Source organism: Petaurus breviceps, unplaced genomic scaffold, assembly GCF_028583685.1.
Source record: "Petaurus breviceps papuanus isolate PSGF00001 unplaced genomic scaffold, PetGlider_PUasm1.0 216, whole genome shotgun sequence".
NCBI classification, from domain to species: Eukaryota; Metazoa; Chordata; class Mammalia; order Diprotodontia; family Petauridae; genus Petaurus; species Petaurus breviceps.
Genome location: NW_027185867.1, coordinates 669,171 through 696,072, shown reverse-complemented (window position 1 = coordinate 696,072; position 26,902 = coordinate 669,171). Strand labels below are relative to the sequence as shown.

At 35.2% G+C, this 26,902-nt stretch overlaps 1 protein-coding gene across 5 annotated transcripts in view; it reads left to right on the top strand.

Annotated features, from left to right (window-relative positions):
• KIF21A (kinesin family member 21A) overlaps positions 1 to 26,902 on the top strand; it is a 185,551-nt gene that overhangs the window by 68,984 nt on the left and 89,665 nt on the right. For all 5 annotated transcript variants that reach the window (XM_069094223.1, XM_069094221.1, XM_069094222.1 and 2 more), the window contains exons 6-10: positions 6,440 to 6,607; positions 8,549 to 8,664; positions 17,692 to 17,887; positions 18,383 to 18,572; positions 22,189 to 22,252. In XM_069094223.1, the coding sequence (XP_068950324.1) occupies positions 6,440 to 6,607; positions 8,549 to 8,664; positions 17,692 to 17,887; positions 18,383 to 18,572; positions 22,189 to 22,252 (734 nt within the window). The remainder of the gene's footprint in view (positions 1 to 6,439; positions 6,608 to 8,548; positions 8,665 to 17,691; positions 17,888 to 18,382; positions 18,573 to 22,188; positions 22,253 to 26,902) is intronic.

The window sequence follows — 26,902 nt, the reverse complement described above, 5'->3', positions numbered from 1 at the left end:
ATTGTGGTTGTGTAAGTGTGGAACAGGTTGTATACAAGATGTTTTGTGGAGGTGGAATCAATAAGATTTGAGAATACATTACATATAAGGAGTAAGGTAGAGAGAAGAGTCAAAAATGACTTAAAATAGTAAATCTGGGTGGTTGGAAGGATAATTGTGCTTTTAACAGGGATTATTACATGGATTTTTTTTGTGTGTTTGAAATGAAGTCCTCTGTATTACACACCTAGAGGATTCATTATCTCAATCATATTTTATTGAGTTTTATTCTAGCCTGGTTAAAAATAAAAATAATCAAATACTTAAAACTTCTAACAAGAAATAATTGATTAGCATCTATAATAGGTTTATAATATGCAGTTATTAAAATAGGCTTGTATCTAAGTAGCCTTATAGCATGAAGCTTCAAACACTCTCCCCAATCATTCTATCTGTTTACCATAAAAAATTAGAATTCTACCCACACTCCCAAGTAATCAGGCTTCTTAGATGCCAAGTGAAAAGGAAAAACTAATTACTCTGAAAACTAGATGCTACAACCATTTAAAATAGGGAACTAAAAAATCTTCTGGTGGAAGGCAGGAAGGAGGACAGCCTTCCCAACCAGTGACCTGTAGTCTTAATATTATTTGCTCAAAGTGCAAAAATTCTTAGTTAAAGCTATAAGCCTATGGTTAATAGTTTCATGGAGGTCTACTGGCTTCTTGAACATGTCCTTTTATCTAGGATGTTGAAATTTGGGATTCATAAAGGATAAAATGGCACCATTCCTTCCAGGGCTAAGGCCCAAGGGCCTATGACAAGATAGTGAATGATGAAGGAGTGCTGGTATTCTTGGGGCAACCCTGAACCCATGCAAATGTTCAAACCTCAGGCAAGTTTAAGCATTTTGGGAGGGTAAAGACTCAAGAGAAGGAAAAGTGCTAGGAATGGGGAAGGGCAGAGTATTTTATTTAGCCTTTTAAAGTTTGGATGAAAGCAGGTACCTGACTTTTAAATTTCTAGAAAATTGGTACTCAGGACATGATAATCATGAACTTTATTGTTATGTGTGCAGAAAGCAAGCAAATATATATATCTCCACACACTGTTGCAATATAAAGAGATTTTTCCTCATGTGTAAGAAAATTATCCCAGGTGTGGCTAGGTGGTGCAGTGAAAAGAGCACTAGTCCTGGAGTGAGGAGGACCTGAGTTCAAATCCAGCCTCAGACACTTAACACAAAAGCTAGCTATGCAACCTTGGGCAAATCACTTAACCACAATTGCCCTACCTTCCCCCCTCCAAAAAAGAAAAAAAAGAAAGAAAATTATCCCAGCTAAATGGTGAGATGTGTTATAGTAGAAATGTTCTCAGTGTTTTTTACTAATACCAGACTTAGGTAGGGGGAGTTTTTTTTGTCAGGACTATAAACTAATGGGAGGGTCTAATGTTAATTAAAGAAGAAGGAAAATAGGGGCAGCTACATGGCACAGTGAATAGTGCACTGGCACTGGAGGCAGGAGAACCTGAGTTCAAATGTGGTCTCCGACACTTAACACAAAAAACTAACCATGGGCAAGTCACTTAACCCCAGTTGCCCTCCAAAAAGCAAAAAACAAAAAAACAAAAACAAAAACAAGAAGGAGAATATTTCAAAGCCTTGTAGGAGATCAAGAGTTTATTCATTCAAAAGCCTCATTCACCTGACAGAAAGTTAACAGTGGAAAAGTATTGTGCTTCTATTGGCATTAGGACCACTTTGGCTAAGTGACTTCGTATTGGAGTTCTATCTAACAATATCCAGAACATCCAACATCAAAAATAATCATAACGGGGCGGAGCCAAGATGATAGAGTAAAAGCAGGAACTTGCTTCAGCTCCCACTCCAACCACTTCTAATACCTGTAAAAAAAATGACTCTAAACAAATTTTAGAGCTACAGATCCCACAAAGTGACAGAGAGAAACAAATCTCCCACTGAAGGCAGCCTGGCAGGCCGACAGGAACGGTCTATTGCAATGAGCTGGGAGCCTAGCAGTCCCGCGTGAACTGTGCAGTCCCAGACCTGGGTGGCTCTGACCAGTGGCCCAGAAGGGCCAGAGCAGACTTTAAGAGAGTGAATCACTGGCAACTGTGGCAGTTTCCAGACTTCTCAACCCATAAACACCAAAGAGAAAGTAAAAGGTCAGTGGGGTACTCTGCTGATCCAGGGAGAAAGTAGAGTGCGGTCTGGCCCCTGCCCCTGGGATAAGAGGTGCAGCATTGGCACAGTGGCTGCAGCTATTGCTGCGTGGCTGCCTCTGGAGCTCCTGGCCTGTGGATTGTAGGGGGATCAAGCTACTATTCAGAGGACAGTAGCTCTTGCTTTGATCTGCTTGGGAGTGCAATCAGACTATAGAATCCTTTTTGGGGGACAAAGAGGATCAAAACATGAAACCAGAAGAAAACAACAAAGTCAAAACTCCTATATCAAAAGCTTCCAAGAAAAATATGAACTGGTTGCAGGCCATGGAGGATCTCAAGAAGGATTTTGAGAATCAAAAGAGAAGTGGAAGCAAAATTGGGAAGAGAAATGAGAGTGATGCAAGAAAATCATGAAGAGTGAGTCAACAGCCTAACTGAAGAAAATAACACCTTAAAAAACAAACTAACTCAAAGGGCAAAAGAGGCCCAAAAAGCCAATAAGGAGAAGAATGCTTTAAAAAAGACCAATTGGTCAGATGGAAAAGAAATTTCAAAATCTCATTGAAGAGAATAATTCCTTCAAAATTAGATTGGAGGGGTGACTAGGTGGCACAGTGAATAAAGCATAGGCCCTGGAGTCAGAAGGACCTGAGTTCAAATATGACACTTGACACACTTACTAGCTGTGTGACCTTGGGCAAGTCACTTAATCCCAATTGCCATGTCTTCCCCCCTCCAAAAGGCAAAAAAACAAAATTAGATTGTAGCAAATGGAAGCTAATGACTTTATGAGAAATCAAGATACTGTAAAAGAGATCCAAACAAATGAAAAAAAAAAAAAGGCAATGTGAAACATCTCATTGGAAAAACCATTGACCTGGAAAATAGAATCAGGAGAGATAAATTAAAAATTATTGGACTATCTGAAAGCCATCATCATAAAAAGCCTAGGAATCATCCTTCAAGAAATTCTCAAGGAAAATTGCCTTGATATTCTAGAACCAGAGAGCAAAATAGAAATTGAAAGAATTCACCAGTCACCTCCTGAAAAAGATCCCAAAAAGAAAAATCCTAGGAATATTGTAGCCAAATTCCAGAGTTTCCAGGTCAAGGAGAAAATACTGCAAGCAGTCAGGAAGAAACAGTTTGCGTTTTGTGCAAACACAATCAGGATAACGCAAGATCTAGCAGCTTCTTCACCAAGGGATTGAAAGGCTTGGAATATGATAATCCAAAGGTCAAAGGAGCTAGGATTAAAACCAAGAATCACCTACCCAGCAAAACAGAGTGTAATATTTTAGGGAAAAATATGGTTATTCAGTGAAATAGAGGACTTTCAAGCATTCTTGATAAAAAGACCAAAGCTGAGCAGAAAATATGACTTTCAAATACAAGAAGCAAGAAAAGCATGAGAAGGTAAACAGGAAAAAGAAATCATAAGGAACTTATTAAAATTGAACTGTTTACATTCCTACATAGAAAAACGATAATTGTAGCTCATGAGACTTTTCTCAGTATGAGGACAGTTGAAGGGAATATATATGTATACATACATATAATGTATATATAGGATGGCATATATGTATATAAATATATATGTGAGTGTGTGTATGTATGTACATGTACACATAGACAGAGGGCACAGGATCAGTTGAATATGATGGATTATATCTAAAAAATAAAATTTAAGAGGTGAGAGAGGAATATATTGGGAGGAGGAGAAAGGGAGAGATAAAATAGGGTAAATTATTTCATAAAAGAGGCAAGAGAAAACTGTTATAATGGAGGGGAAGAGCAGGAAGGTGAAAGGGTCAACCTTATTCTCATTGAATTTGGCATAGGGAGGGAATAATATACACACTCAATTGGGTATCTTACTCTACAGGAAAGTAGGGGGTAAGGGAATAAGAGGGGGGATGATAGAAGGTAGGGCAGATTGGGGGAGAGGGTAGTTAGAAGCAAACACTTGTGACAAGGGACAAGGTCAAAGTAGGAAATAGAAAAGGATGGAGGGAAATATAGTTAGTCTTTCACAATATAAATATTATGGAAATGTTTTGTGTAACCACACATGTACAACCTATATTGAATTGTCTTCCCAGTGAGGGTGGGTGAGGAGGGAAGAAGGAAAAGAATCTGGAAATCAAAGTTTTAAAATCAAATGTTTAAAAAAATTGTTTTTTACATGCAACTTGGAAATAAGATATATAGGCACTGGGGTATAGAAATCCATCTTGCCTTACTAGAAAGTTGGGGGGTGGGGTGGAGGATATAAGAGAGAACATATTGGGGGAAGGGATATTCAGTAGGCTGACTATCTTGGGGTAGAGGTAGGGGAAAGACAGGGAGAAAATTTGTAACTCAAAATCTTGTGGAAATATATTTTGAAATCTGAAAATAAATAAATGGAGAAAAAACAATAATTGTAACATCAAAAATATAAAGTTTATAATTATCACACTGAGGCATCCTCACAGAGTCATGGATATAGGCCCTTTTTCTGGACAGATTGTCTATATACATATGTATGTATGTGTGTTGGGGTGGAGTGGGGTGGGGTAGAAGTACATGGGAACTCATCTCATGACTGATTTTGGGGCCACCCCCTCTTTCAGAACAGTGAGATGTTATGATAAAGGTGAACCTTCATTAAGGGCACTTGTTAGCATGCTAGACCCAGAGTAAGTGACTCAGCTTCAACTCTTTACTCTTAAGACAAGGCAGAGCATTAGTTTGGCCAGCCCCTGCCTTTTTGTGAATAGTTCAGTGAGACCATTAAGTTGTTCCCTCAGCAGAAACTTGCTATTACTACTGCTCTGATGATCTTCAATCCTGTTAATAGATTGAACTTACCCTTCTAGCAGTCCGTATTTTTCTTTCTTTTCTTCCTAATCTTTTCTTTCATTTCTTAGAATACATATTGTTTGACTTGCAAATTTGCCCACTCAGTGATAAGTAGAGAAAAGTTCCAGTTGCCCTGACTCCATATAGGTTTATAATGTAGATGATCTAGCCTGTGTCTTATGGAAAACTGGACTTGGAGATTCCTCTTGAACAAGCCATGAAGTTGTACCTAGGTTAATCTAAACACTGATGGCCCGAATTTGTCTATCAAAGCTGCCCACTTATCAATCAGCAAATAATTAAGTGCCTGCACCATACTGGGAATACAGATATAATAGATGAAATAGTCCTACTTGCAAAGATCTTTTGTTTGAATTTGAGAGATAACAAGCATGTGTAGAAGTATATATACAGAATAAACATAAAGAAAATAAATACAAATAAACATGAAGCAGTTAAAATACAAGGTAGTTTAGGGAGGGAAGACACTATTATTTGGGAGGATCTAGAAAGGGTTTATGTGATTCTTGAGCTGCTTTTGGAGGAAGTAAGGTATTTTGCAAGGTGGGGATGGGACAGTTAGGCTGAGAGTTGAAGTGCTATGTGTGAGAAACAGAAAGAAGGCCAGTTTAACATTTGACCGGCACTTGTCACATTTCATTAACATATCATCATTCTTAGCCTGTCAGTGCTGTTAATGGATTAGCATTTCCCCACCTTTTCAGCTGTATCATCTTTCTATTCTTTTCCTCAACAATGGCTTCTGGTTTGTTTTCCTTTCCACTGGGCTTGTTTTCACAAAGTCGAACTAAACTAGTAGGATTAAGAGGCAAGTTTAGACATTGTTGTTATTGTGACTAAACATAGTTTCTGCCCTTCCTGTTCCAGTTCTTGTGATTATAGTTTTTGTAGCAGGCTTGATAGACATGCCACTAGTATTCCTTTTCCAGCATACGCCAATGGAGAGTCATTTTTATTTGATCTGTGTAATGGATTTTCAGGAAGATAACCGCAGTTAAAAAGGTTCCTATTGCTTGTTCCTCCATCCTAGCTTTGGATGTTATTGTATGGACCTTTGTGTTTGACCTCCTGTTTCATAGACTTTCTTGGCAATGTTCTGTATTTTTAGAAAAGATCTGTGCTTTCTTTGGTATCAGAACTCCCAATGAGGAAACTCTATATCAATGCTGATATTCTTCTCTACAGCTTATAGTCTTAGAGAATTGCCTTTGTCACAGAGAGGTTAAATGACTTGTCCAAGGTCAGACAGACATTCTGATTCAAAGGCAGGAATAGAATACAGTTCTTCCTAACTCTGAGGCTCCATCTTTTATGCCAGTCTGACTCTCATATTGTACATACAGAGAAGGAAAAGGTATTTTATAATTATATTAATGGATTTCTTGGATTTTTATTTCCTTTATTGCAGGAAAATGTAATTGATAATAAGATGATATCTGAGTCATCCCAGATGAATGAATTTGAAACCCTCACAGCAAAATTTCATTTTGTTGATCTCGCTGGATCAGAAAGATTAAAACGTACAGGAGCTACTGGAGAAAGGGCCAAAGAAGGCATATCCATCAACTGTGGTCTAGTAAGATTAAAGATGTTAAACTGATTAATAGTGTTAAGCTCTCAATATATCAGTGTATTCCTTTAGTCTTTCTTTTCCTTTATAATTTATAATATTCTAACTGAAAGTATTTAGATGACTGAGGGACTTTGGGTAGCAACTGACAAATAAAAGTATAATTTAATTTAATGACAAATCTATTCATTCAAGTTGAAGTCCTGTTCTTCCCATTATTTACGGGATTACTTTTGATTAAAATTATTTTTATCAGTGTCTGTTTAATTTTAAGCTTGATTAACTAACATTTTGTTCTTGGTTTTAATATCAAATTAAGCATTAATTATTTAAAAATCCCTTTCATTTATATCAAAATATGTTGATGATTTTGAACGTATTCTAGGGGAGATGAATTTCCAGGTAAGCTTTGAATTTATACTAAATTTTGATAATTTGCAAGAAATAGTTGTTTCAAATGTCACTACCACATAGATTATTAAATATATGAATATATGAAAGTTAAAGAAATTTTAAGATTATGGGAAGCAGTATTTTATCCAAAATTATTTTTAAATTACATTGGAAAATTCTGTGCTACTTTAGTAACATTTATTTTTGGAGTAGAGTTGGGGTTTCCATAAAGCTTAGAAAGGAAGTTTTACTTAGAACAAGCTTAGCATAGGTATCTTTGGACATATGGAAGAGATATTATATATAACTGCTTATAGAATAATTTTTTTTTGTAATGAATGCTGCAGTCCTATTGACTTAATCACAAAACTGAACATGTCTTCCTATGCCAAGATGCTCCATCTCTGTGCAGTACTGGCAGTTTGAGATATTTTCCATATCAGGATGTGTTGGTTCCTTTCATTTCATCACTCATTTCTACTACTGGTCTGTGTTTGGGGCTTCTGAGTTTGATCCCTTTTTATCATTGATAAGATTTAGGAGAAGCAGTTGACTGAGGCTGCTTTCTGATCCATTGGATAAAAAAGGTACAGAACATGTGAGGCCAGACTTTTTTATCTTGGTGTCATTTTAATGATCTCACCATCAGGCTTAGGTATTGAACCAAGAAGGAAGATTATGATCTTGGGTTTTAATAATTGCTGTGAATTTCTGAGGAAGAGCACCATTGGTGGTCTGTCCCTGCATAGCAAGCAAATAGCTACTGTGGAAACTGCTGAAATCATGGGGATGATTTCAGTTTTTGTGATGAGAAGAGATGTGTAGGGATATGTAACACTTCTGGTGTTGTTTTAGGCTCAGGATCCTTAGCATCACAAGCCCTTTTGAAATGAGGTATAAATTGGAGAGTTCCACCATTATTAGGAATAGTCACTGATGCATATAACCTTTTTTTTAACTCTGTCTCAGGAATGAGCATGAGTTATTTATTTCCTTTATGGAGAGGCCATGGTCACTAAGGAATAGCGGATTCAGGTGCTATGGAAGCTTGGAGGCAAAGCAGATGGGGAAAGGGAGAGACATGCAGATGTATTCATCTTATGAATTTAATAAATACATAACAAATCAAAAAAAGATAACACATTCAATAGAATTAATCACTAATGTGGCCAGTCCTTCAATAGAGCCTGCTTTGCTGCATTCTAATAGTTGTAGTCATGGAAGGAGGAGCACCATGTCAGGATGGTGAAGGAGCTGAACTGCATGATCTTCCAGCTTAGCAGTATGAGCTAATGACTTCAAAAGCACTAAATGATATCCTGTTATATACTTCTATAAATTTTTAGTCATCACCAGCATGAAATAATTCTATTTTTAGAGACTTTATTTTAACAGAAATTTGTTACTTTTACATATGTCATGTAAGTGGATTCTATTGAAGAAACTTTTTACAACTTTAAATATTGTTGCAACCAGTTCTTAATCTTATTCCCCACAAACTCATAGTTTCTTTGAAGTTAATTGTAATTATACAATTTTGCATTTTTTTTAAAGTTGGCACTTGGAAATGTAATAAGTGCATTGGGAGATAAAAGTAAGAGAGCCACTCATGTACCATATAGGGACTCTAAACTAACAAGACTACTGCAGGATTCCCTTGGAGGTAACAGGTATGAAAAATAAATACTTTCCCCATATATTTCTTACTTAATAAATGCTTAGTTTCAGTTATTCGTTAAGTGAACCATGAGAATTGTTTAGAAAGCAAATTTGCAAAGTGATTGTATAAAGCATACTCATTATAAATGTTTGAAACACATTTTTTTCTACTTTTCTGACAGAATATGTGACAAATTTCTTAGTGTGGGTCTCATAAAATGTAGTTATTAACTTGTTTTTACTGGTTCTTACTCCTTTATGTTTTTTGCCTCCTGTCATGAAACATTGCCCATCACTATGATACATGTCTGATGAGAACATCTCTACAACTTCAAGAAGTTTGCACTGAATTTTTATAACCATTTTTTGCACATTTAAATAAAATGCTACATATTTTGCTTAAGTACACAATCATCTCGGAAAAATGATTATTTTAAACTAAAGGTATATACCAGGTGTCAGAGCTGCAAGTTAGTGTAATGCATATTTACAAAATAATGTAATATCAATAAAATATTGAGTTTTGTGAAATATACTAGTTAACTCCTCTCATAAACTTCTTTAAAGAGGCCTAATGAAAAAAAGTTTTGTTTACAAGACTATTTCATTTAGAAATATAACCATTCATAGGCAGTTTCAACTCATTTTTTAAAATTCCATTTGATTTAGGAAGAATAATATTACAAGTTGTCATTATTGTTTTTATTTCTCTGTTCATTTCAAATATCATCAGAGCATCAAAGTTTCATTTTTATTTCTTTGTTAGTTTTATATCTTTATGGTCTGTAGATTACCTCAATTCTTTCCCTCCCACCATCTCATTTCTTCCTTGACTATGGACAGCATTTTACTTCTCTCTTAAAATTTATTCTTCACTATACTTTAAAAAAATCTGTCCTATCCTTTCATTCTGATTTTAAATTTCAACCTTCAGTTTACTACAACATTAAGATGAACTTGTTTGGCTTTAAATCTTTCATCCTTCCAAGGAAAGGGCTTCAACCTAAGCTGGTCATGGAATGAGGGGGAAAACCTTGGTGTCTGTGGTGAAGGAAGAGGCACAGATCAAAAGAAGGGTTCCTGATTTGCTCTGACTCCTGAAGAAAGAGAGAGTCTTACCTAAAGAAAGCCCTGGGGCCCTAAAGGAAAGAGCTTCAACTTGATATGTTTCTCAGAGTAACTCAGAGCATGAACAAGAAAAATGGGTAAACAGACATCAAAAAAAAGAACTTTTATAATACCAGGTGTGACCAAGACACAAACCCAAAAGAGAGTAACTCAGAAACACCTACAATCAAAACCTTAGAGAAAAAAAATAGCTTACCCGCAAAAGCAATTAGAAGTTGTCAAAGAGGTGAGATCTATGAAGGAGAGACTTAGAAAAAAGAATCAACAATTTAACATAAGAGGCACAAAACCATATCCAAGTGAAGACATCACTAAGAATCTGAAAGGACCAAATAGAAGTTAATAGGAGACAAGAAGAATTATTAAAACAAAGTCAAAAGATTAATGAAATAGAGGAAAATGTAAGATAGCGTATCTCAGAAACAACTTCATCAAGAAGTGATAACTTAGGAATCATTAGATTACCTGAAATCTGTGATAAAAACAAAATAAGACAAAAACAAAAACTTGGATACAATATTTCAAGAAATCATTTAAGGAAAATTGCCCAGACACATTGCAACAATAAAACAATGTTAAAGTAGAAATTATTCACTGATTACCTCTTGAAAGAAGCCCCCAAAAGAAATGTCATTGCCAAAGTCCAGAACTTCTAGATAAAAGAAAAAAATTACTGCAAGCAACCAAAAAGAAAGAATTCAGATATTGAGGGTATACAGTCAGGATTACACAACAGCTATTACTATAAAGAAATATGCAAAACAGTGTTAATCTCACAAAGAAAAAGATTAACCTTCAGTGAAATAGAGGACTTTCAAACTTTCCTGGTGAAAAAAAAAACAGACCTACAAAGGAACTTTGAAATATAAATACAGAAGTCAAGAGAAAACTAAAAAGGTAAATAAAAGTGAATAAGAAGGAGCTAATAAAAATGAATTTTTTAGACTCCAATTGATAGGGGAAATGATAGTAAGGTTCTTTCGTAATCTTTCATAATCATAAGAGGTCATAAAAGTAGTCAAATGAGACAAAAGACCTATAAATAGTTTTATTATGTTTTCATGACGGTATAAGAAGAAATAAAAGGGAATTGGAGAAGTGGATTTTACTTCCATCTAAACTGGTTAAAGGAGGGCAGAATACACACATGGAGGAATATACTGAATATATTTGGGATACAGATAGGAACAAGAAGAGAGGAAAAGGAAGAATTAAGAGAGAGGATGGATTCATGGAGGGATTACTCATAAGGAAAAAAAAAAACCCTAAGCTTGGAGAAGGAATGTTAAAGGAGAAGTTTAATCATAAAGAAAAGTATCAAGGAGTATAGAGAAAAAGAAAATGTAAGCTATAAGAAGAAGATAAGTACACAATTAACCATCCTAACTGAATCTGAATGGGATGAATTTATCCATAAAATGGATTAATGAAGTATTAGAAAGCTAAATCAATAATATTTTGTTCATAGGAAACATATTTGAAACATAAAGACTCACAAAGAAATAAGCCATTAGAGCAAATTGTATTATGCCTTAACTGAACTTTAAAAAGAGTTGAAATAGCAGTCATTATTTTAGAAAAAGAAACAGCAAAAATAAACTTAATTAAAATAAATAGATAATTACATTTTGCCGAAAGGTAACATAGAACCAGAATTTATTTCAATGTTTATGATATCTGTACCCAGTGGTAATGGCATCTAAAGGAGAATTATACACTAGAGCTTTAATAGTGGGGAACCTCAGTTTATCCCTTTTCAGCACTAGATAAAACTAACCAAAAAAATAAAGAAGAAAGAAGTTAAGGACATGAATCACATTTTAGAAAAAAATAAGATATTCTTGATATGGAAATAATTGATTGGAAATTAAAAAAGAATAAGCATATTTCTGAACTGTATACCTTTGCAAAAAATTTTAAAATACTTCATAAGTGCAGAAAAGCAAAAATGTTATATGCATACTTTACTGAACACAAAATGTAATAAAAATTAAATTAAGTAAAGGGCCATTGGAAAAAAACAACAACTGGAGACCAAGATAACTTAGTCCTAAAGAATAGGTAGAAGATTACTTGGCTGAACAAGTTGTGGTATATGATTGTGATGGAATGCTACTGTGCTATAAGAAATAATTAACTCAATCTTAGCAAAAAATGGATAGACTTGCACAAAATAATGAAGAATGAAAGGAGCAGAACCAAGAGAATATTGTATACAATAACAGCAATATTGTTTTAAGGACAACTTTGAGTGAATAAGTTATTTTGACTTATAAATACCCAAGTTAACTATAAAGAACATATACAGGAAGACACTATCTGCATCCAGAGAAAGAACCAAAAAATAGAATTAAATATAGAAGGATTTTATGTGTATGTACATATTTGTAGCCATGTCTATGGTGAGGTTGGGAAGGAAGAAAAAAGGGGAAAAAATTTACATGATAGCTTTATATATTGAAAAGAAATAGCAAGTTGTACATAATAGATTTGCAGATTCATGTGCAACCTAAAAAAAATTTATACTGTTAATGGAAATGCTTGTTTTATTCCATAAAAATAAAATAAATAAAAATTTTAATTTCAGAATTTAATAAAATTTAATTTCAGAATCTTAATGTCATAAGAGGTCATAAAAGTAGTCAAATGAGACAGAAGACCTATAAATAGTTTTATTTTGTTTTCATAATTCTATAAGAAGAAATAAAAGGGAATTAGAATAAATCAATATTTAAATACAAAAATAAAAAAAAATACTCAGATTGACAGAGCAAGAAATAAGTGAATTTAAGCAATCCCATCTTAGAAGAAGAAATTGAATAAGTCATAAATATACTTTCAAAGGCAGAAAAAAAAATAAGGACCAAATATTCACCACAAAAATAGCAAAAGAAGGGATTCTACCTGATACATTCTGAAGTACAAATATAGTCACGACATACAACCCAGATAGAGTTAAAATAGAAAACTCTCAACCAATATCTCTAATGAATATAGTTGCAGTTTTTTAAACAAAATATTAATAAGGAGGCTAAAATAATATCACAAAGATTATTTATTATGACCAGGTTGGATTTTACCAGGAAGGCAGGGTTGGTTTAATATTAGGAAAACTATAAACTTAGCTATATTAATAACAAAACCAACAAAAATATATGGTTACATCAATAGTTATAGAAAAGCTTTCAACAAAAAACCCATTTCTGTTAAAAATACTGGAAAACAAAGGAATCGATGTAGCTTTTCTCAGAATGGTAAATAACATATGTCAAAAAGCAAAAATGATTATTATATGTAATGAATATAAACTAAAATCCTTCCTAATAAAACCAGAGGTGAAAAAAATGCACTATAACTAATTTGAGAAATGCAAATTAAAACTATTCTGAGGATTCACCTAATACTGATCAGATTAGCAAAAATTAAGGAACAGTGACAGATATTAGATGGGCTGTGTGGAAATAGGCATATTTCTTCACTATTAGTAGAGTTGTGAATGGGTTCAACCATTGTGTAAAGCAATTTGGAATTCTATGCAGAAAGTTACTAAACAGTACTTACCCTTCTACTCAGACTAGGTGTATACTTATCAAATGAATTCAAAGGAAAAGGTCCTACTTGGTAAAAAATTTTATAGCAGAGGTATGTGTGTACACATACATACATACATATATACACACCCTTTAATTAGATGATACATTAATCACACTTACACTTTTCAGCTTTAACAGTTTTTAAAATTTGTCTATCATTCATTACAGTCCATCATTAACTATATTAAGTGCCTACTGTGTGCCAGATAGCAGCTAAGTTTTGGGGATACAAAGAAGGACCCTTCAGAGTCTAATGGAATATTATAAGAAATTCATAAGATGTGTTTTCTATGAAATTGATTTCTGTTCACAACTTAAAGCAGGATATACCTAAATAAAGTTGCTTTATATTCTCCTTCCTCTTCAGGAGGTGGTTATCTACAATCACTGGTTTGGGTATACTTCAGGTTCTTATTTATTCAACTTGGTTTTCTGCATGCCAATCCATTGTATTCATCTCTTACCATTTGCGCACCACAATTTTTCTAAGTTACTTTGTTTCTCATTCAACTTCCTCTTCACCTATCAAGGAGGCAACCTAGTTTATTTTATTGAGAAAGTTAAGGCTATTCCTCATCTACCCTTTTCCATATTTCAAAACCTTCTATGACTTTAGTGATTCTCTCCTCCTCTATTGCAGTCTTAGATGAGGTGGCTCTTATCTTTGACAAAATTGACTTTACTTCTATTCTTGATCCTATCAACCACTGTTTTTTGGGGGGGGGTGGGGGGGAGCTTGACAAGTTAATCATTCCATCTTATCTTCATTCTGTATCTACTGACTTCTCAGTTGCCCACAAAAATATTCAGGTGCTCTATTATTTAAATAATTCCTTTGGCACAATTCCAAAAGCTTTGGACTTTTACTTCTCTTCCCTTTCAAGGCTAAATTGAAAATAATAGTTATCCCTACCAAACTATTTACTCCTTAACATCTTGCAGTGTGGTTTCCTGTCTTTGGAAACTGCTCTTTCAAAAGTCACCAGTATCGTTTAAATTTTTATATCCAAAGCTATTTTCTCATTCCTTAGCTTTTTTGATCCTTTTTTATTCCTCTCTAAACATTTGACTCTTTCTCTTGGACATTTTATTTTCCTTTGGTTTGTGAAATCATTTTCAGCTGGTTCATCAACTGCCTGTGTAACTGGTCCTTCTTGATCTATTTTCATTATTCTTCTTTTGCGTGGATATCCTCCAAAATTCCATCTCTTTTCTTTCTGCTTTCTGTAATGAAATCATGTAGTCCCATGACTCAGTGTAGATGACTTCCAGATCCTGAACTCTGCTTTTACATCTACAGTTGCCATTGGACATCCCCATCAGTATGTCCTGTCAGCATCTTAAACTCATTAGGTTCATTCCAGAAGACACTACCCTTCCTCCCTATTTTCTCCTAATTCTGTTTGTGGAATCACTTTCCAGCTAGCCACCCTGGTTTGCAACGTAAGGACTCTATTTTGCATTTATCTCTCTACTTTCTTTTTCAGTACATATGTACCACTTCTATCTTATCCTTTCATTCTGATGTTAAATTTCAATCCCTTTGATTCCAAGCCAACACACATTTATTAAGCATTATATGTAAGACATGGTGCTAGGTTCCAGGGATAAAAAGAAAAAAGGGACAAAAAAACAGCCCCATGAGTTTATATTTTACTGAGGTGATACAATTTATCAACAGTTAAGTACGCCAATTCGAGTAGGAAAGAGGGAGTACTAACAATTAAGGGGACAATTTTATTCTGTCATTAAAAGTCATCTTTGACAAAAAAATCACTGAGAGAAAAAGACTCTTCCCTTTACCTGGCATCAATAGATGCCATTTCTTCAGTTCTATCTCCAAAACATGGAATATCTCATATTTATTATCTTATCTCTACGTATACCACTACAGTCATCTCCTCCTCTATTTGGACCATTATAATATCTTCCAATTTAGACTCCTTTCCACCTGTCTTTCACCTTTCTGATTCTTCCTTCTCAAGGTTACCTGTAACAAGGATTCAATACCCATAACACCTGCTATGAATATGCATGCATATTTCCAGGATAGATTTGCAAAATATAATAAACTCACTTCCTCAAAGGCAAAACCAAAATATTTATTTGGGACATCCTTAAAATACCAGGGTTAAGATTTAACAGAATACTTATCACTATTATAGGGAGTGCTGACATCTTAAACCTTCTGTTAGGCCTCCTCACAAACAAGTTTCCCTAGGCAAATTCCTCTCTCTGCCCACTCAAGCTGCTTCTCTCTCTCTACTCTCTGTGACAGCTCCTCCCACTCTGAGCTCTGTGTGACTCAGGCTCCAGGTCACGTAGCCTATTAATGGGTGGGGAAGATCTTCCTATTTCATTAACATTGCATTACCATACAACTGTCATAATCAGAGCAGTATTTTTTGTTCACCAACTTTATTTTTTCTGTATCTAAATCCATCTCTTTTGAATGGTAACCAATTTTATTGAAGAGTGTTCCATGGCTTAACATAATCAGCCCAACAAAAACAATCAGAGATCTTCACTTTATATATAAGGAATTTTTTATTTTATGCAGTACATTTTCCATGACAGGAGTCTACACTTTTGATTTTTTTAAAAGCAAATATTTTATGGTTTAATTCAATTTACTATTAAATATTGAGTTTGACTTCTTATGTTAAATTTTAGTGTATTGTTTCTCATGAAGAAAAATTAACAGTTATTAATACACCAAATGTGACAATGTCTGCTGTGTGCAAGACACAAGATAAGCAGAAAAGGCTGACCGTCCTTAAAGGCATCAAGTGTATACACGCATGTGAAGGGACTGTATACTAACAGTTTTGCCATATCCACTTTTCTTAATTGTGGAGTACCAGTGTGTGAGAATGTTCACATATGACTGTCTTTCATTGGGATAGGAATTGGAGCATACTTAATACAACCCTTTCTTTTCATTTACATTATTATGTAAAGGGAGATTTAGAACAAAGTATATAAAGCAATGTATTCTTTTTTATTTTCCATCTGTAATTTGACTAGAATCTTTAAAACTCCACAACTTTAAAATTCAGGTGCTAATAATTGTTTTAGTTTAAGACTACAGTGTATTCTCTTAATGTTGTGCTTGAAAGGATTTTGTGTAGAGCTCAGTATGAAATATGTCTTGCTAAATCCAAATATGTGTCACTTCCCTGGTCAAAAGCCTTTAATGGTTTCCCATTCAAGGCCATATGTAATCTACTTTATAACTTTCTCTTAACTTTTTTCAGTATTCTATGCTTAAACCAAATCAGTTTATTTAGTGTTCATTGTCATCCTGTCCCCTCTCTGTGCTTTTAAGCCTGCCATTCTCTAGCCCTAGAACCTTCCCCTCCTCTATCACCCAAATCTTAGCCTGCGGAAATCCTTAACCTTTAAGACCTGACTCTGGTATCCCCTCCTATATCCCTGATCCTCCCTTTTGGGATTTCTCTGGCTACTCTGTTTCACTGTTTCTGTGCTCTTAATCCTTTTCCAGTTTATAGATATTTATGTATCTGTTTCACATATTTTTTTATTTTTATAACCTCAGTGACTAACATAGCACCTAACATTTAGTAAATGCATAATAAATGTTTGTTGAATTTGAATTGGACAGCATTCATTTTTTTTTAAATGTAAGAGGACTTATAAAATCCTGAAAGTAAATAGTAAATTGCAAAGTAAATAGTGCTGTATTATCTCTTAATTCTAAATTTTCCACATTACATATAATTTGGATGCTAGAAAAATTAATTTGCTTAATGTTAAGCTGTAATTTTATTCATGAGTTAATTTACAGACATTAACTGTGTGTACCAGGAGGTGTGGGGCACTAGGGGAAATAAAAATGAAAATACTTGTTTAGTAGAGAGAGAAGATGGAAGCAGTTCAACATGTTAAAGGTTCAAGATTAGGCAATGATGAGGGAGTACTTGGAGGAGGTGGAGCATTACTTGGTCCTTGAATGACAGCCTTTATAAAACAGAGGTGGAGATAAGGGAGAATTCCAAACAGTGAATAATACAGGAAATTTTTATTCCTTTATTTAGCTTTCTTCTAAAAATTGCTTGTATTTTTGAGCTAATGATATAGAAGTAATTTACATTGTTGCAGGAAAATATGATGTTAAAATGTAACCACCTTGAGAGTAAAAATTGTTTCTTTATATTTGTATCTCTAGTACCTAGCACTAGTTTCTGGTACATAAGTAGCCATAGTGCTGCTTGCTTGAAATATAAAAGGATCATTTTTTGCGTTGGATTTCAATTCCATCTATCAGTAAACACAAGTTGTCTTTGTAACTTGCAGTCAAACAGTCATGATAGCATGTGTCAGCCCTTCAGACAGAGATTTCATGGAAACTTTGAATACACTAAAATATGCCAACCGTGCCCGAAATATCAAGAACAAGGTTATGGTCAATCAGGACAGAGCCAGTCAACAAATTAATTCACTGCGTAGTGAAATCACACGACTTCAGATGGAACTCATGGAGTACAAAACTGTAAGCCAATGCATTTGAGTGTTTTGTATTTTTTTTTAAGTCAAAACAGAATGTGATGCATGCTATTGAGGAACTACACTGTGTGTCCTTTCTTGGAGACATATTAACTATGACTTTGAGTAAGTCATTCAGCTTCTCGCTGTGTTAAACAATTCTAAGACTTGAGAAGTTGCATAGAAGTTGTGGACTTGCATTGATGGAGAGAGTTTACCTCACCCTGGAGATTCTATGCCAATTAAATCATAGGCCTAGTTCCTAGCCATAATCAATAATAATGTAAAACTAATTGAAAACTCTAATTAATAATATTAATAACAATGATGACAATAGCAGTAACATTATAGAAAATCTTAATAGAGGGAAGGGGATACTTTTACTGTGTTATGACTGGTTCAGGTCAAGTAAAGAACTAAATGTTTTGGCAGTGTAATTTCTGGCCTTATTTAGAAACTTTTTTTTGAAGTACATCAGCCAACAAGAAAATTTATTTTTCAGGGTAAAAGAATTATAGATGAGGAAGGTGTTGAAAGTATCAATGACATGTTTCATGAGAATGCCATGCTACAAACTGAAAATAACAACTTGCGTGCGAGAATTAAAGCAATGCAAGAAACTGTTGATGCATTAAGAACCCGAATAACACAACTTGTTAGTGATCAAGCCAACCAGATTCTTGCCAGAGCAGGTATTCTAAATTTAATTTTCTTCTTAAAATGAATATTGTAAATAAAAAAACAAGAATAATTCTTTTTTTTTTTTGCTTTTTGGAGGGCAATTGGGGATAAGTGACTTGCCCAAAGTCACATGGCTAAGTAAGTGTGTCAAGTGTCTGAGGTCGGATTTGAACTCAAGTCCTCCTGACTCCAGGGCTGGTGCTCTATTCACCGTGCCACCTAGCTGCCCACAAGAATAATTCTTTATACTGTAATTATTGTTCAATCATTCCGTTGTGTCTGACTCTTCATGATCCTGAGGCCAATAGCACATCAGGCTCTTTTATCTTTCATTATCTCTCAAAATCTGTCCAAGTTCTTTTTTGTTGTTTCTATGACACTATCCATCTCATCTTTTGCCATCTGCTTTTCCTTTTGCCAACATCAGGGTCTTTTCCAATGATTCCCATCATCTCATTATGGGGCCAAAATATTTAAGCTTCCTCTTAAGTATTTGATCTTCCTGTGAATAGTCTGAATTAATTTCTTTCAGTATTGACTGATTGGACCTCCTTAGTGTCTAAGGGACTTTCAAAAGTTTTCTCTAGCACCACAATTTGAATGTTGATTCTGTGATGCTCAGTTTTCCTTATAGTCTGACTTTCACAAGCATACATTGCTTCTAGAAAAACCATAGCTTTGACTATACAGTTATTTGTCAGTAAGGTGATGTCTCTCTGTCTTTTAGTATGCTGTCCAGAGCATCTTTTAATTACATGGCTGCAGTCAGACTGTAGTAATCTTTGAGCCTAAGAATATAAACTCTGACATTGCTTCCATTTCTTCTCCCTCTATTTTGCAAGGAAGTGATGGGACCAGTTGCCAAGATCTTAGGTTTTTTTTTTAATATTAAGCTTTAAGCAAGCTTTTGCACTCTCCTCTTCCACCCTCATCAAAAGGTTTCTCAATTTCTCTTCACTGTCTGCCATCAGAATTGTATAATCTGCATATCTAAAATTGTTGATATTTCTCCCCAAAACCTTAATTCCCAGCTTTTAATTTAATCCATATTGGCATTTTGCATGTTATACTCTGCATATAAATTAAATTAACAAGGTGACAATATTACAACCTTGTTGTATTCCTTTTCCAGTCTTAAATCAATCGTTTGTTCCATGTTTGGTTCTAACTTGCTTCTTGTCTCATGAACAGGTTCCTTGGGAGGCAAGAAAGATGCTCTGGTACTCCCATCTCTTTGAGGACTTGTCACATTTTGTTGTGATCCACACAGTCGAAGGCTTTAGTGTAGTCAGTGAAGCAGAAGTAATTGCTTTTCTGGAACTTTCTGGCTTTCTCCATAATTCAGTGAATGTTGGTGATTTGGTCTCTAGTTCCTCTGCCTCTGAAAATCAGCCTGCTCTTCTGGTAGTTCTTAGTTTATATATTGCTGAAGTCTAGCTTGCAGAATCTTAAGCATAGCCTTGCTAGCCTATGAAGTGAGTGCAGTTGTTCAGTAATTTGAACGTTCCTTGTCATTACCCTTCTTTTGAATTGGGATGTAAACTGATCTTTTCCAATCTAGTGACCATTGTTGTGTTCTCCAAATTTGCTGGCAGCACTAAAACACCATCATCTTTTAGAGTATTTAATAACTCAGAAATTCCATCACCTCCATTAGCCTCCATCATCCTTATTGGTAGCAAAATTTCCTAAGGCCCACTTGACTTCATTCTCTAAGATGTTTGGCTCTAGATAGGTAATCACACTTTCATGGTTACCAGTGATATTATGGTCTTTCCTATTTAGTTCTTTTTTGTATTCTTACCACTTCTTCTTAATCTTTTCGGCTTCTGTTAAATCCCTACCATTTTTGCCCAAAACTTTCCCTTGATGTCTTGTCTTTCCCATTCTGTTGTTTTCTACTATTTCATTGCATTGCTCAACCTTAGTTCTTTGCTATTCTCTGGAATTGTACATTCAGTTAGGTATGTCTTTTCCTTTCTTTTTTCCCTTACCCTTTCTTTCTTCATCTATTTGTAAAGCCTCATTAGATAGCCATTTTGATTTCTTGCTTTTTATTTTCTTTGGAATGCTTTGTGTTGCTGCCTCCTGTACAATATTGTGAACCTCTGTCCATAGTCCTTCTATCAGATGTTATCCCTTAAATCTATTCATTACCTCAACTTCATATTCTACGAGATGTTATTTATATCATACCTATATAGTATGATGATTTTCCCTACTTTCTTCAGTTTAAGTCTGAATTTTGCAATAAGAAGCTAATGATCTGATCAACTGTCAGTTGTAGGTCTTGTTTTAAGTGACTTATAGAGCTTCTCTACCTTTGACTGCAAAGTATATAATCAATTTGATTTCCATATTGACCATCTGGTAATATCCATGTGTAGAGTCACCTTTTGGGTTATTGAAAAAGAAAGTTTTTATAATCAGTGAGTTAGCTTCACCTTTTGAGTTGTTGAAAAAGAGTGTTTGTTATGACCAGTTATCTTGACAAAACACAATTTAGTCTCTACCCTGCTTCATTTTGTACTCCAAGACCAAACTTGCTTTTTATTCCAATTATCTTTTGACCTCCTACATTAGCATTCCAGTATCCTTTGACGTATGTGACATCTTTTTTGATGTTATTTCTAGATGTTGTAAGTCTTCATTGAACTGAGCAACTTTGGTCTCTTCAGTATCAATGGTTGAAGCACAGACTTGTACTATTGTAATGTTGAATGGTTTGCAATGGATTTGAATGAATATCATTTGGTCGTTTTTGAGATTATACCCCAGTACTACTTTTCTCACCTTTTTATTGATTATGAAGGATATTTCATTTCTTCTAAGGAATTATTGCCAAAAGTAGTATATTTAGTGATCATCTGAATTCAATTCACCCATTCCCATCCATTTAAGTTCACTGAAACCCAACATGTCATTGTTAAATCTTCTCTTCTCCTGTTTGACCATATCAACTTAAATTCCTTCATAGATATTACATCCATGCAAGAATAATCTTTACAACATTTGACTTTCTTTTTATCACCAAGCACATTATTGATGGAACTACTTGTAATGATGGAACTACTTGTAATTGTCCTCTACACTTCTCCAGTAGCATATTGGACACCTTCTGACCTGAGGGACTTATCTTCCAATATCATCTCTTTTATCATTTTAGTGATGTCCGTGGGGTTTTCTTGGAAAAAATACTGGAGCAGTTTGCCTTTCCTTCTCTAGTGGATCACTTTTTGTCCAAACTCTCCATTATGACCTGTCAGTCTTGGGCAACCCTGCATGGAATAACTAATAGTTTTATTAAACAGCACAAGCCCCTCTTCCATGAGAAGGCAGTGTACTTATTAGCATATTTAAATCATTCATTTATTATTTGAGCCATGTATTCAAAAACACTTTTTTCCAAATTGTAACTTAAACTTACTACCTGATTATTTTTACATTCCCTCAACAAATCACATAATTCACTTTAGTGAATTACATAATTATCTACTTATTTAACTAAGGCTATTGATCTGTTTGAAAATTACTCAAACTTCTTTTGCTTTTACTTGGGTATATTTGACTGATGTTCTGAATTCATTGAAATGTTTATAAAATTTTTCTGTCATCTTTCATTTTTAGGGGAAGGTAATGAGGAGATCAGCAATATGATCCATAGCTATATAAAAGAAATAGAAGATCTCAGGTATGGCTTGATTTTACTGATGTACATATTTATATTTACTTTTCAAAAAAATTGCTTTTTATATACTAACAATTATATTAACAGGAAAAGAATTATTTCAGAATGTTATAATTTTCATCTTTCAGGCCTTGAGTCATGTTAGACCTAAGAAACAAGGCAGATAGTTTAGTTATCGTTTATATGTGTAAAGAGTACTGAATGTGGAATCACAAGGCTTGGGTTCTACTCTTGGCTCTGCCAGTTACTAGATGTGAGATTGAGGCAGCTAGGTAGCATGGTGGGTAGAATTCTGGACATGAAATCAGGAAGACCTAGGTTGAAAACCTGCTTCAGACACTTGCTAGCTGTATAACCCTTGGATAGTCATTTAATCTCTCTTTGACTCAGTTTCCTCATTTTTTAAATGAGGGCGTTGGATTCAATGGCTTCCTCAATCATTTTCATGTCTAAGTCATTGATTTTATGTATGACTTTGAACAAGATACTTATTTTTTTCTCATCCCCAGTGTTTTCATCTATAAATTATATAGAAAAAAAATTTTTCCAAGTCTTTTTGATTTTCCAAGTCTCTTATATTTTCACTTCTCTAACCACCCTAGCTTTCTTGTGCGATTTAAGGAAGATTGTTCCTGCACAACTCTTATTCCTTTAGCTACTACTTCCTCTGAGAAGACATCATGCTCTTTGGAATTTGTAGGCCTCTTTCCTTTTTTTTTTAAGTTAATTTATTTGTTTTTAGTTTATAACACTCATTTCCACAAGATTTTGAGTTCCAAGTTTTCTCCCCATCTCTTCCCTCCCCCCTACCCCAAGATGGCATGCATTCTGGTTACCCCTTCCCCCAGTCTACCCTCCCTTCTATCACCACTCGCCCCCCCCCACCATACACACACACTCTTATCTCCTTTTCTCTTACTTTCTTGTAGGGCAAGATAGATTTCTAAACCCCATTGCCTGTATATCTTATTTTCCAGTTGCATGTAAAAAAAATTTTTTTTAACATTTGTTTTTAAACCTTTGAGTTCCAAATTCTCTCTCTCTTTCCCTCCCTACCCACCTTCATTGAGAAGGCAAGAAATTCAATATAGGTTATACATGTGTAGTTATGCAAAACACTTCCATCATAGTCATGTTGTGAAAGACTAAACACATTTCCCTCCATCTTATCCCACCCCCTACTTATTCTGTTTTCTCATTTGATCCCTGTACCTTTTCAAAAGTGTTATCTTCTGACTACCCAATCCCTCAATCTGCCTTCCCTTCTATCATCCCCCTCCCTCATATCCCCTTTCCCCTTACTTTCCTGCAGGGTAAAATACCCATTTGAATGCGCATGTTATTCCCTCCTTAAGCCAAATCTAATGAGAGTAGGGTTCACTCCTTCCCTCCCACCTCCCCCTCTACCCCTCCATTGTGAAACCTTTTTCTTGCCTCTTCTATGTGAGATGATATACTCCATTCTGTCTCTCCCTTTCCCCTTGCAAAATATTCCTCTCTCACCTCTTAATTTTATTTTTTAGGTATCATCCCTTCATATTCAACTCACCCTGTTCCATCTATTTACATACATATAAATGTATGTATGTATGTGTGGATATATATATATATTTATTTATTTTTTAGATATCATCACTTTATATTCAAATCATCCTGTGCCCTCTGTCTATATGTATATGTATATATGTATTTATATGTGTGTTTGTGTGCATGTATACACAAACACACACATACATATATTCCTTCCAACTACACTGATACTGAGAAAGGTCTCATGAGTTACAAATATCATCTTTACATGTAGGAATGAAAACAGTTCAATTTTAATAAGTCCCTTATGGTTTCTGTTTGCTGTTTACCTTTTCATGCTTCTCTTGAGTCTTGTATTTGAAAGTCATATTTTCTATTCAGTTCTGGTCTTTTCATTCAAGAATGCTTGAAAGTTCTCTATTTCATTGAATATCCATTTTTTTCCCCTGGAGTATTATAACCAGTTTTGCTGGGTAGATGATTCTTGGTTTTAATCTGAGTTCCTCTGACCCCCAAAATATCATATTATAAACCCTTTGATCCCTTGATATAGAAACTGCTAGATCTTGTGTTATGATTGTTTTTCCATAATACTCAGATTTTTTCTTTCTGGCTGCTTGCAATATTGTCTTCCTGACCTGGGAACTCTGGAATTGTTTTTTTGTTTTTGTTTTGCTTTTTGGAGGGGGGAAGGTAGGGCAGTTGGGGTTAAGTTACTTGCTCAAGGTCACACGGCTAGTTTTTTGTGTTAAGTGTCTGAGGCCAGATTTGAACTCAGGTCCTGACTCCAGGGCTGATGTTCTATTTACTGCGCCACCTAGCTGCCCCAAAGTTAATCTCTTTTTTTGCTTTTTTTTTTTTGGAGGACAAATGGGGTTAAGTGACTTGCCCAAAGTCACATGGCTAGTAAGTGTGTCAAGTGTCTGATGCCAGATTTGCACTCAGGTCCTCCTGACTCCAGCGCCAGTGCTCTATTTACTGCGCCACCTAGCCACCTGAATTCTGGAATTTGACTACAATATGGCTAGGAGTTTTCTTTTTGGGATCTCTTTCAAGAGGTGATTGGTGGATTCTTTCAATTTCTGTTTTACCCTCTGATTCTAGAATATCAGGGCTGTTTTCCTTGATAATTTCTTGAAAGAGGATGTCTAGGCTCTTTTTTTTTTGATCATGGCTTTCAGGTAGTCCAATAATTTTTTTTTATTTTTTTCTTTCTTTTTTTTTTTTTAGTTCAGTAATTTTTAAATTATCTCTCATGGATCTGTTTTCCAGGTCACTGGTTTTTTCAGTGAGATATTCATCTTGTCTTCTAGTTTTTCCCTCTTTTACTTATGTTTTATAATTTCTTGATTTCTCATAAAATCATTAGCATCCATTTGCTCCATTCTAATTTTGAAGTAATTTTTTTTTCAGTGAGCTTTTGGACCTCCTTTTCAATTTTGACCAATCTGCTTTTGAAGGCATTTTTCTCATCATTGGCTTTTTGGACCTCTTTTGCCATTTGGGTTAGTCTATTTTAAGGTATTATTTTCTTTAGTATATTGAGGGGTCTCCTTTAGCAAGCTGTTGACTTGTTTTTTCATGATTTTTTTGTATCATTCTCATTTCTCTCCCCAATTTTTTACTTCTCTTACTTGATTTTCAAAATCCTTTTTGAGCTTTTCCATGGCCTGAATTCAATTCATATTTTTCTTGGAGTCTTTGGATACAGGAGCTTTGACTTTATTGTCTTCTTCTGATTGTATGTTTTGATCTTCTTTGTCACTAAAGTAAGACTCAATAGTCTGACTTTTTTTTTTTATGCCATTTGCTAATGTTCCCAGCTAAATACTTGACGTTCTAGCTGTTTGTTAAGGTACAATTCTGCTTCCAGTGGGGGGGAATAGTAGGGGTGGATGTACTGTCGCAGGCTTCAGTGACTTTGTATCAGCTGCTTGATCCTCCACTGTCTGTGGCTTGAGAGCTTTGGAAGCAGCCTCTATGTCTGTTGCCGCTGCTGCTGCTGCTGCCGCCACCACTACCACCTCTGTCACCTCCTTGGTGGTGGACCCCTGCTGGGCTACACTCTTTTTTCCCTCCAGGTTACACAGTTTTCTCACTGATCTTCTGTGCTGTCTTTGGTGTTTGTGGGTTGAAAAGCTTGAAACTGCCATAGCTTCCAGTGATTCAGTAATGTGAGGCCTTCTATGGCCTCATCTATGCCAGCACAACCCATGCCAGACCATGGTCTGCTCCCAGCCCAGTGCAATAGACCCTTTCTGTCAGCCTTCCAGGCTATCTTGGACTAGAGATTTGCTTCACTCTGTCATTTTATGGCTTCTGTAGCTTTAGAATTTGTTTAGTCATTTTTTAATTGGTATTTTGAGCAGTTTGGGGGAGAGCTCAAGCAAGTCCATGCTCTTGCCATTTTGGCTCTGCCCTCCTGCAGGCCTCTTTTCTAACACAGCCATTTCAGTTTGCCTTGGTAGATCTAAATATTTTGGGGTTATGTCAAGTGGTCTGAACCTCTAAATTACTCAGGTTCTACTCTTATTTCCACTTTAAATCAAGAGGTCTCAAGTAGGAAAGTATAGGAACCATTGTCCATGATTGTCCTTGATTCTCCATCTCTCTACTCCTTTGTTCCACCAGCTCTTCTGAACTGAGATATTCTAAAAATTCATGTATTTTCCTTCTGTTAAGATGTAGAAATATTCCCCTTAGTCCAGAGTTCTGGGGGTGTTAAAGGAGGACTAGCACCTCTGGTGTGAGGGCTCACTAAGCCCTTTTCAGGATTATTCGTTCACCTTTGGTGTCCAATCAATCACCCAGCTCTCACGGGTGGCTTCATTTAGCTTTTGCTCATGTAGTGGCCATACCCTGGTCAAACTAACTTGGTAGATGGGTTAAACCAGGTTAAGAGTAACTGACAGGTCTCAAACCCCTCCGTGAGAAAGGGGAATGTCTACCCAAGCATGTAAAGATTTCCCCTACCTGCCACTGGTAGAATAGGTAGATGAGAGGTGGCCAGGTGGCTCAGTAAGAGCCCTGGCCCCAGAGTCTGGAGACCCGGGATCGGATCTGGCCTCAGATACTTAACACTCATACAAAATAATTGGCCATGTAACCTTGAGCAAGTTACTT